Source organism: Nilaparvata lugens, unplaced genomic scaffold (genome assembly GCF_014356525.2).
Source record: "Nilaparvata lugens isolate BPH unplaced genomic scaffold, ASM1435652v1 scaffold6046, whole genome shotgun sequence".
Classification (NCBI taxonomy): domain Eukaryota; kingdom Metazoa; phylum Arthropoda; class Insecta; order Hemiptera; family Delphacidae; genus Nilaparvata; species Nilaparvata lugens.
Window position 1 is genome coordinate 1,913 of NW_024091813.1, and position 12,372 is coordinate 14,284.

General features: G+C 36.3%; 1 protein-coding gene across 1 annotated transcript; it reads right to left on the reverse strand.

Annotated features, from left to right (window-relative positions):
- Nucleotides 1-830: 830 nt before the first annotated feature.
- LOC120356173 (regulating synaptic membrane exocytosis protein 2-like) lies at nt 831-11,769 on the reverse strand (the record flags this gene model as incomplete). Its single annotated transcript, XM_039445042.1, has 5 exons — nt 11,570-11,769; nt 9,698-9,861; nt 6,153-6,323; nt 3,740-3,940; nt 831-989 (listed from the first exon to the last, which is right to left on the reverse strand). Coding segments are annotated over exons 1-5 (895 nt in total), but the record flags the coding sequence as incomplete, so codon positions are not given.
- Nucleotides 11,770-12,372: the final 603 nt, after the last annotated feature.

Sequence of the window (12,372 nt, forward strand, 5' to 3'; positions counted from 1 at the left end):
CAACTTGCGTTCAATCTAATAGAATCTATAAGGTGTAAACCCAGCTTAAAGATGCATACCTCTTCAAGGTCTTTGATTGAAACTATAGACCTTATACAAATACAGTAATAGACTGGCTTCTCCACACATCTGTGTAATCACTTGTCAGCTGATTTATGATGAATAATTCTATAGTCTGATTTTTACTCTAATATTGGCGTGAGAAGGAGGCTCCTTTTTTCTTTATATTATCCTCGAAATGCAAAATTTCCTAAAACCTTGTATATACGTCGACGCGCAATTTAAAAAGAACATAACTGTCAAATTTCATGAAAATCTATTACCGCGCTTCGCCGTAAATGCGCAACATATAAACATATAAACATTTTTGAACATTAATTTAAAAATTAAGATAAATGCCAAACCGTCGACTTGAATCTTAGACCTCACTTCGCTCGGTCAATAATTGACAAGACAGAGGTTCAGCACTGCCTTCCTCCACTGCCATTATAACGTGGACCACACTATAGTAGTCCTCTATTATGTTTATCTTACTACAGAATCGTAACTATTTTTAAAATGCCCAGTCATGAGGTTGAGACAATTCATTGATATAAAACTGTTATTTGTTTGTTTCCAGTAGCTTCCTAGAGACTTTTATCAGAGTACCATATAGTAATTGTCATAATTTTATCAACTATCTATTCATTTTTTGAAGAAGAATCAGACATGAGGTTGAGATAATCCACTCAAATGAAACTGTTATAATCTTCCTTATTATTTTGATAAAAACATTTATTTAAAACGTTTAAATATTTATTTAAATTATTTTGAAAAAATGAGAGACTCACTCCTTGAACCGCGTCTCTCACTGATGGTGAGACTCCGGCCAAGTAGTTCTCCTTTCACCGCCTTCAGACTGCGCAGAATCTCATCTGGGTCGCGCATGCGCTGTGTGCATGAACTGCGTCTCCGCTCCTTGTTGTAGGTGGGAGGGGGCACATCAGCTTCTACAAGCAGCAAAACATTAACAATAATTACAGAGTAGAATTATTGAAACAACTTCCGACTTGAAGGGACAAGCGGAGAAGGGAAATGGAGAACCAGATCAGTCAATAAAGCCTGGGTTTCATTTGCAATTATCTAGATTTGGATTTAGGGTAACCGTCCACTGCAGCCGTATTCAACCGATCCGTTCGTTCGTTGGATCGGACGAATCTGCCGGCCGTTAATTCGGCCGAATATGGTCGTCCATTGGAACCGTTTTCGTCAGTCTAGTTCAGTAATTGGCTGGTTGCCAAAAAGTGAATTGGCAAGCTACGAGAATTAACTCCTAGTTAGTAGGGAAAGTCATCCTTCTGTGAGTGTTTACTCACAAAGATAATGAAAAAAAATCAAAAAGCAAAAACAGAAACTGTGAAACAATTTTGAGGTTAGGATGATGTTGTCTCAGCTCGACTTCGGACGGATAGAGCCGGAAAATCCCACTCAATTCGGATCGAAAACTTGACGTCCGTGCACGGACGTATATGAACCTGTTGCAATGTACGAGCATCTATAGCTTTCTTTGTTGGGGGATCGTTCGGACGAGTTCGGTAGTTTTCGGCCGATGCTAATTCGGACGAAATCGGTTCCAGTGGACGGCCCACCTTAGATAATTCAGCAGCCACTGATCTCTTCTCAAAGTGGTATATGGATTTGTCAATCATTTAAATTATTTAACTCAAATTGTGTATCTATGAAACAGACTGTTACATATATACTTTCAAAGATCAACGAAAAATCATTGTGAACTGAAGCAGCTGAAAAACTCCTGAATCGAATAAAAACACTATCCTTCCAGATCTGTCTTCAACTGAACTCTCAGTTTTTCAAGCGTTTGACAGGTTGAATGTGTTGGCAATGCATTGAATAGATGAATAGCTACACTTGTTACCCCTTTCACATATAAAGCTGTACGATGTGTTCCATCCCTTCTCATTAGTAGAGTTAGTGGTAAAGTTCCCTGGGCAAGTACTAATTATCTTGTGAACTCTCCCAATGAAAAAATTCATGGTAGAGTAGAGTCATGGTAGAATAGAGTGGGATATCACCGTGGGATAGTACTCACCCTCTTGCCTTCCCCCACCACCGCTTCTCACTCTACTCTACCACTACTATGCTAATGAAAACAGTCTCGAGCTAGTAGAGTCGTCGGTAGGCTATCAAGTTTAAGAACATATCAATATGTTTGAAAACATATTAAACTATCAGCTCAAGCATATGTCAAGCATTAGTTTTTCTGGGGAATAAACATTTATGTATTTATTATTTATTTTTGTAAAACTTTTGTGGTTGAACGGCGATAATGAATGTCTGGTACTGACATTTTAAGGCTAGTTCTGTTCACCTACTTTACCTACTATTCTCAATTGTAGTGAAAACAGTTACTCGACCAAGTAAGTGGAGTAGAGTTATAATAATAATCCTTTAATTGTCATAAAACACAAAGTTTTGTAACAAACGTCAAAATACAATAAAATTAAAAACAGTCAAAATATTTTAAAAATAATAATAATATAGTCAAAGTAGTATTTTTGTAAAGAAATTACAACTAAATTGGCAAATAGTGATAAACAGCAGCTATTGATAAATAGCTCGGTAGAGTTAGTATGCCAGTACTCGACCACTAACTCTACAAGTGAAAACAAGGATTAATTCTACCGAGCTAACTCTACTCTACTTACTTAGTCGAGTAACTGTTTTTACTACCATTGAGAATAGTAGGTAAATTGTGTTGTCTAGTGAACAGAACTAACCTTAAAAACCACTCTACCCGACTCTACTCTACTAGCTCGAGACTGTTTTCATTAGCATAATAGTAGTAGAGTAGAGTGAGAAGCGGTGGTGGGGGAAGGAAAGTTGTAGAGTACTAGCTATCCCAGGGTGCTATCCCACTCTACTCTACTAAAAACTAGTACTCTACCATGAACGTTCTCATTGGGAGAGTTCACAAGATAGTACTTTCCCAGGGAACTCCACCACTCTAGTAGTTCTGTGAACAGTAGACCTCGCGCAGTTATAAACCACCAACTTACTCGACCACTAACTCAACTAGTGAAAACCAGGCTTTATTCTCAGGCCAAATTAGTGTATGAAAGATTTACAATGTAGCCAAATAATATTTCATAGACTACTCTTGAATATAAATGAAAATAGAAATGTAAGTACCAAGACCTGATAATGGCAACATATCGCCGAAAATGTTGTGGGTAAACAATTTTAAAAAGGGTAGGCCTACTCAGATTTTTATTTCCATTTATATTCCTTAGACTTTTATTGAAAATGAACACTTTTTGTGTAGTTGAGAAGTTTATATTGTGGTAATTACTCATATTGAATGAAAAAGACTAAGAAATTGTCAAAAAATTACAGATTAATTGATACTTAGAAAGAGCGGTTTCGGTTATTACACCCGTGTTCTCGGATGGGCACGTTGACTGTCGGTCCCGGCTGAAGTATGACAGTCGTAAGGCCCATTGACGGCTTAAATTATGTATTCAGGCGGTGGAACCTTCCCGCAAGGGACTCCCCACCAACAAAAGCCATACGAATCTACTTTTTACCATTGTCAATCTCTGATAAACTTATAGTTTATCTGATAGACCAGTTTAAAGAAACCGGTTTTTTAATTATCAATAAATCTGTGGTTTTTTGACAATTTCTTAGTCTTTTTCATTCAAAATAAAAACGAACAGTTGAGAATGTATGAACGACCGACCTTTCTCGGCATTCTGGGCCGACTGGAAGGAGCTGCGACGCGAGCCGGGCAGTGACCTTGAGAAGTCCTTGCTGAGCTGATAGGGCTCGGTGACGTCAAGCTGCTCTGATTGGCTGGAGCCGCGACGTGAGCCAGCCACGTAGGCGTGGTCTGGATGCAGAAACGAACCGCTCTCCATTTCCAGGTCGCTCTGTGTCTCTTCTGCACAAAAAAAAAACGTTTACATTCGACTCATTTCCTTATTCAAAAATACATTCAATATTAATTTTCTATAAATACAATAATAATTTAAACAAAAACAATAATATTATTTTAACATAATGTTTGTGCTTGACACAGACAAGCAGTTGTATCTGTTGTATAAGTGATTATATACATACTTCTACATTCAAAAATACAGTGAGTAAAAGGTTCATTACTAAATAGTTTCGATTAATTTCCCAATTTTTCAAAGATTGAACATAGATAAATTAGTGATAGATGATTTGTTCTTCTATAAATTTGGATACAAGTATGAGATGATAACAACTTGAAATTATTTCGTAACTAGCAGGAACCCCGTGCAAGTGTCTATTTTAAAACGTGACAAACTGAAAACATGAAATCTTGAAGAATTGAGAATAGGCCTATAACCATCTCCGGTTAATTGAGAATCTACATGTCTAAATTTCAATAGATTTCGCATTCCATTCCTATAAGCTGCTTCATTTCAAAATGGCTCTCATGCATTTAAACCTGTTATGCACTAGTAAAGTATAAAAGGTACTGTACTGTACTTTCATTCTTTATTGTTTATTGATTGATACAATAAGTACATCATAAAAATGATAGTGAGAGAAAAAATAAGGTAACCTTGTGCTATTTCTTCCCAAATTTAGATGAGGTTAAACATAGTCCGAAATAGGTTGAGTCTTGTAGTCGTTCTGGATGATACATCTATTTTCTTTCAACTGATGAATTTGAATTGTCAAAGCAGCAAAAAATACTATTTTTTTCCTTCCAGTGAACTATACAAAACAATGCTCCTTCAATCACTGCTATCTCCAGTGTTTATTGAGTTCAGGACTTCCCATATACGGACCTGCGCAAAAAAAACAAAAAAAAAAACAAATGGCCGGCCGCTGTATATGTGGTGCCCGGCATTGATATTTTAAACGGGAACTAGACGAACTGAAACTTCGACAAACTGAGACGCTCTCTAACAGATGAATTTTTTTCAGTAGGAATTCCTATAATAGCACCACATACTGCGGCCATTTTTTTAGACTCAGGTACGGTAGTAAATGGGAGGTCCTGATGAGTTCAGTCACTACCTCCGTAAACAAAACAAAGCCATAGTGCATGGCAGATGGTAATGTCAGCACAGGTAGGGCTCCTACACCAATAAAAACACTAGCTGATATAGATCAGCTGAAATCTGATTTTCATTGGTGCAGGAGCCCTAACTGTGCTGACGACACCAGAATGCACTATGGCTTTCTTTACGGAGGTAGTGCTTAGGTCCGGAAGTATATAGGAGGTCCTGTTTGAGTTCAGTGCGTAGGTAAGTGTCGCATGTAAAGGTGCGTACAGATATACGCGCCGCGAACAGCGAACATGAGCAATTCAATTTTAATCAGCTGATGCAAAGCTTTTTATATCTGTATCTTACTGTTCCTGTAGAAATACAGATATAATCAGCTGATTAAAAGTGAATTGCTCATGTTCGCGGCGCGTAAATCTGTACGCACCTTAACGTGCCAGATCTATTTCCTGCCAATAAGCCCCTTTATTGATTAATCAATCAATCAATCATTTATTTCTTTCCAAAACATACATGAAAATGTACATGAAAAAGTCAAAAACTAAAAACTAACTTAAAGCTAAAGAGAAATTAGTGACTGTATAAAATTCATTTTTTTACAGTAAACTCGTCTATACTGTAGCATGCTAAATTCATCAAATATGCTCTCAGCAGTTCCTTAAATTTTGATCTATCAGGTTCATGTCTTATGCAACCTGGGAGACAACCAATAAATTTTATTCCCATGTACGTTGGACTTTGTTTTATTTTTCCTTATTGTGTTTCTTTATTGTAAAATTATTTTTATTTCTTGTGTTGTAATTATGTATATCTACTTGCCTTGAGAATCTAGATTTGTTAGTTTTTATATATAATATTGTCCTATAAATGTACAGGCTGTACACCGTCATGAACTTTAACTTACTGAAGAATGGCTTGCATGATCGCTCTCTATCAAGATTTAGAATTATTCTTATTGCTTCTTTTTGTAATAGGAGTATTTTATTTAAGTTTGAGATGCTTGTTATATATGATTATGCTTGTTGATGCTATGATGCTTATATTATGTTGATTATGCTATGATGCTTATATTATGCTTGTTCTTATATGATTATATTTCGATCATGGTACCTGATAAAGATCGATTCTCTTTCTTGAGACGCTGCGTGAGTTCGTTGACCAGCGACGTCCTTGGAGAGGTGCGCGTGGAGGAAGACCCCCGCAGCTGCCGTGGGTCCTCCAGACGGTACCAGACCGGTCGGTCGTCCAAAAGTGCCTTCTGGATATCCACTGTACACTCACCTGCAGAAGCAATTCGCCCCAAAATTAACCAAACGCAGCTTGATTATTAGAGAAACCAATCGAAATATTAGCCGATCTAAAATAGTATAGTGAGGTCCACGTTATAACGTCACCACATTTATTCCAATTAGTCACAATAATATTATATCATCAGAGATTGTCAGAGATTGACAATGGTGTAATAACCGAAACCGGTCTTTCTAAGTATCAATAAATCTGTGGTTTTTTGACAATTTCTTAGTCTTTTTCATTCAATATTATTTCAATTATCACTTTATTCATAAAATACTCATCTATTTCATTATCCATGACGAACTGCATGTAATAATTCGTTTTTGAACTATTTTCAACGACATACAGTCTAATATTTATTATTTATTTATTTATTTATTTATTTATTATTTATTATTTATTTATTATTTATTTATTTATTATTATTTATTTATTTATTATTTATTTATTATTTATTTATTTATTTATTTATTTATTTATTTATTTATTTATTTATTTATTTATTTATTTATTATTTATTTATTATTATTTATTTATTATTTATTTATTTATTTATTTATAAGGTTAGCAAAAAATACAAGAATCGGAAAAGAAAAAACAGGCTATGCCTAAAACTTCTTCAATTTCCTAAATAGTTTTAAATTGTCCAAATATTATAGGTTATGTCCATTCAAATTTCTACACCAAATCACAATCTAAAATATAAATTAGGCTAGAATAAAACAATTTTAAATAAACAATTTTAATTTAATTAATAATAATACTAATTAATTATTAATAATAAAAGTTTCTTAAAAACATGAAATAACTATACATTCACAAAATAAAGAATAAAAACACTTAAATTTTACTCTACTCTAATATCTTTGAATTTAGTTATTAAGACTAGTAGAAATAGTTCGAAATCGGAAAATACGTAGAACAATATTACCTTTTTGAAATTAATGAAATAATAGATTAAAAATACAAATTATAACAACTAGTTTCAGTGTTCATACCATCGTCAGGTTAAAGGTTCAGGCTAATTTCTATTTCTATTTCAAAAATAAAAGAAATTAGCACTAAATTCATACTTTCTAATACATTTTAATAAATAACAATACTCCTAAAACTTGTTAGACTACGGCACGACTCTACTCTACTAGCTCGAGACTGTGGTTTTCATTATCATAGTAGTGGTAGAGTAGAGTGAGAAGCGGTGGTGGGGGAAGGCAAGTGGTAGAGTACTATCCCACGGTGCTATCCCACTCTAATCTACTAAAACTAGTACTCTACCATCAAAATCAAATCAAATAAAAATCATTCATTTGCCAATTATAAAGATAACAATAATGAATAAAACAATACCTCATACTTATACAGAATAAAGATAAAATTTTAACTTAAAATTTAATTGGCGTTGCCAGCAAACCCTAAGTTTGTGTGCTAGCAACCATGAATGTTTTCATTGGGAGAGTTCACAAGACAGTTAGTACTTGCCCAGGGAACTTGACCACTAACTCTACTAATGGAAACCAGGCTTAAGTTTGCCAGTTACTCGACCAATAACTATGTGAAAACCAGGTATAAGGGATTCCCTACCAACAAAAAGCCATACGAATATGGTTTTATTCTTTATTCTTCATCGATTCATACAATAAGTACATCATCAAAATGACAGGGAGAGAAAAAATGAGGTAACATTGTGCTATTTCTCTCCCAAATTTAGATAAGGTTACACATAGTCCAAAATGGGTTAAGTCTTGTAGTTGTTCACTTCAAAGCAAATATCGGGGGACCGAGCTTTGCTCTGGAGTGTGAGAGCATAGACAATTTGTAACGAGAGATTGAATTTATAGTTTATAATCATTTATTCATTTTCTCAGCCATACAATTATTTTTACAGCTATATGAGGGGGCACAACAGGCTTATGCCCAAAACTGTCCCTTTTCAAATTTATACTACAGTCCAAATCAAAATCTGAGTTAAGCTACTATCACTCATCAAAATAACAATTTATTCACACTTCAAAAAACAAACACATCATCAATCACAAATAGAAATACAATGAATTCTATTTAGAATGATATACTATGTTTGCTACAATATTTGTTTACATACTATGTATTATTCTACACTAACAGCATCTAGTTACTATTTTGGACTTTCTGAAGTGAACATGTTTTCCAAAAAAAAGAGAAATGAACGAAAATAATTTCCTCTTGCTGAATTTTTCTTCTAGTGAGATCAGCTGGATGATCACACACACATGCACTCGTTCACTCACTTCCACGGTATCGACAAAATTTCTAGCTGTTTCTCCAAGGACGTATTTATCCTTTTAATGACCTTCAGCGAGTTATCCAAGGGTTGAGACCTAGTGCAATCGAATCTTACTATCATAAACCTCAAATTCCACTACGGTATCGACAGACGACAAAATTTCCAGCTGTTTTTCCAAGTACGTATTACCTTTTAATGACCTTCAGCGAGTTATCCAAGGGTTGAGACCTAGTGCAATCGAATCTTACTATCATAAACCTCAAATTCCACTACGGTATCGACAGACGACAAAATTTCCAGCTGTTTTTCCAAGTACGTATGACCTTTTAATGACCTTCAGCGAGTTATCCAAGGGTTGAGACCTAGTGCAATCGAATCTTAATATCATAAACCTCAAATTCCACTACGGTATCGACAGACGACAAAATTTCCAGCTGTTTTTCCAAGTACGTATGACCTTTTAATGACCTTCAGCGAGTTATCCAAGGGTTGAGACCTAGTGCAATCGAATCTTACTATCATAAACCTCAAATTCCACTACAGTATCGACAGACGACAAAATTTCCAGCTGTTTTTCCAAGTACGTATGACCTTTTAATGACCTTCAGCGAGTTTTCCCAGGGTTGAGACCTAGTGCTATCGAATCTTACTCTCATAAACCTCAAATTCCACTACGGTATCGACAGACGACAAAATTTCCTGCTGTTTCTCCAAGGACGTATTTATCCTTTTAATGTCCTTCAGTGAGTTTTCCCAGGGTTGAGACCTAGTGCAATCGAATCTTACTATCATAAACCTCAATTTCCTCTACGGTATCGACAGACGACAAAATTTCCAGCTATTTCTCCAAGGACGTATTTATCCTTTTAATGACCTTCAGCGAGTTTTCCCAGGGTTGAGACCTTGTGCAATCGAATCGTCATATCATAAACCTACTATGTTCCAAATTTCGTGAAAATCGTTAGAGCCGTTTTTGAAATTCGTTGAACATACATAACCAATAACCTGATAATATCCAGATATCTAGATATCCAGATAACCATATACAGAAATTGTTCGCTTAGTATGATAAGATACTATTTTTTAGTATGAAACTCACCCAAGAACACCTGTTCCTTGTCAGGCCTGTAGTCCCACAGGGTGACCTCGACAGTTTTCTCCATCAGCTGTTCTCCACTGACCATACCCACTTCCACCGTTGTATTCCAGATGGGGTTTTGTGTCGGCTCAGCCACTTCGGTTTTCACCGTATTCTGGCCCTCCCTTTTAACAAAAAACATGTCAAGTTTAGTCAAGAAATAAAGAATAAATATCAAAAGAATGCCAAATTATTATAATTATACCAAGTGAGGTCCACGTTATAATTTCAGTGTTTGATTATAGTAAGGTCCACGTTATAATGACAGTATTTGATTAAAATTGGTGTTGCTATCCTTGTCTATCATTCGACAAAGCAGGTAGCATTATCCTTTTCTAGCTCCGCAATGATGCCAAATCTGTTTTTGACAATGTATAAATATAATAAATTGAGACAGAGAAACGGCAACGCTGTTCTTTTATCTTCATCCACTATCATTATAACGTGGACCTCACTATAGTAATGGTATTGCTATCCTTGTCTATCATTCAACAAAGCGGATGACGATATCTCTTTCTCGCTTTGCTCTGTTGCCAGATCGTCTTTCAACAATGTAGAATTAATCATTAATTGACAGAATATTTCATCTTAATTATGAAAATTCCTTATGGAATAATTGAAAAATTTAATTTCTTTCTTAATAAAATATAATTGATTATTTTAAACGAGAATGAACAATTGATAATTATCATATCAATGAATTTGTATCAGCTACCATTTATAAAGGGAATTGACAAGACAGAGGATCGGCAACGTTTTTCTGCTATCTTTCCCCACTGCAATTATAACGTGGACCCCACTATAGCCTAAGCCAAGTTCCATGTTGCAACATAATGTGGGTGTGGTAACTAACTTGTTGACCTGGTACTGATTCTAGCAGCTAACCCCTTGTTCTCTGCAGTGTAGGCAACCCGCTTAACCCGTTTCCAATACCGCGACAGTAATGCAATATCCCAGCATTAGAAACAACATGTAATATTGAACGATATATTCTACGGTTCTTTAATTCCACCTGGCCTGTAAACGGCCAGTACTACAGAGTCGACTAACCGCCCGGTTTCATCGAATCCGTCCGGCGATTGTCGATTCGTGGATCCTCCATCACGACAATGCTCCGTCGCACACCTGCCTGCTCGTCACCGAGCAGATGGCCAAACCATAGAGAAACAATAGCATAAGTAGATGTCCCATGGTTTAGGGCGTTTATGTCGCAACTTTTACTGTTATCCCAAGCCGATTACTGTCGATTATTGTTGATTTTTACTGTGTTGACCGGGTAAGAGTGTACAATATGAGATACTACCAGTGTCATAAAGCTTCACGGGAAAGAACTACGTGGGCTATCGGCTTGAGATAAGAGTAAAAGTTGCGACATAAACGCTCTATGCCATGGGATATCTACTTATGCTATTGTTTCTCTATGGACAAACATTCGAGTGTAACATTGCCACATCCTCCTTACAGCCCCGGATATGGCACCAGCGGACTTCTTTTTGTTACCCGAAATCAAGAGACAACTTAAGGACGCGGTTCGGGGCTCTGGAAAACGTTCAACGTGCTACTACGAGGGCTCTAGACAGCATAGAGGTTGCCAACTTTCAGGGAGCGTTCAGGGATTGGAAAATCCGGTATCAGCGTGTTATCGACTCCAATGGGGACTACTTTGAAGATTCCTGAAGAAAAATTGTACATATTTTGCCAATAAAAAATTTTCTGAGGTCAGTCCGGCTACTTATTATACTGACCCTGTAGATGAGTGGACCGAGTTCTAGGTGAATTCCAAACAACTATTCTACAAATACTAGTAAATAATTTAGTGGGTGATATACTTACATGAAAGGTAGCAGCCGAAACTGGACATAGGCTTCGGGTTGATTGCCGAACCCACCCGAGTCGTCACGAAAGGCCAGGTCGTCAGCTGCGAGGACCGACATCACCACCTCGCTCTTCTCATCATTGTATCCCACCTGCAGCTGTATGCGACCGCTCACTGCCTTTTCCCTTGCTAATTGCTCCTGATCCAAACAAATCATTCCACATACAGACATAAATTAGCATCAATATTAGTATCACCTATATGCTGTATGCTCCTCCCACGTTCAAAGCTGAACTGCGATTAGATGAAAATGCTTGCTTATAAAGGTGATGGGCGTTCTGCTGTCCTATGCAAAATTTAACCTCGGGACACATATGACCGCAACGAGCCCGTGCCGAGGTACGGCCGAGCTACGTTTGTGACACGGTGATGGGATAGGAGAACACACATATCTGTGCGACAGCCGAGCGGCAGCAATGTCTCAGTTCTCTAGTGCTACTGTAGACTGATTTCTGAATGTGTTAAACTATTGTTAATAATATAACACTATTAAAGCTTGTTACATCCGATTTAAATTTATATTTTTCCATTTTTAAGGCTAAAATTTTTTAACTAATTACCCGTAGACGATGAGAATCATCATGCTGATATATATTACGGTGCATAACAATACCACAATCAGTCATGTATTGGAAATATATATCAGCAATAAAATTGTTAGCCTTATGTATCTAAACTTAGTGAGCTTTAAATTAAAATTCTAAGACACAGTCACGGGTTCCTTCTTTTATACTTCTTGTTGTTCATTTTATTATTCATT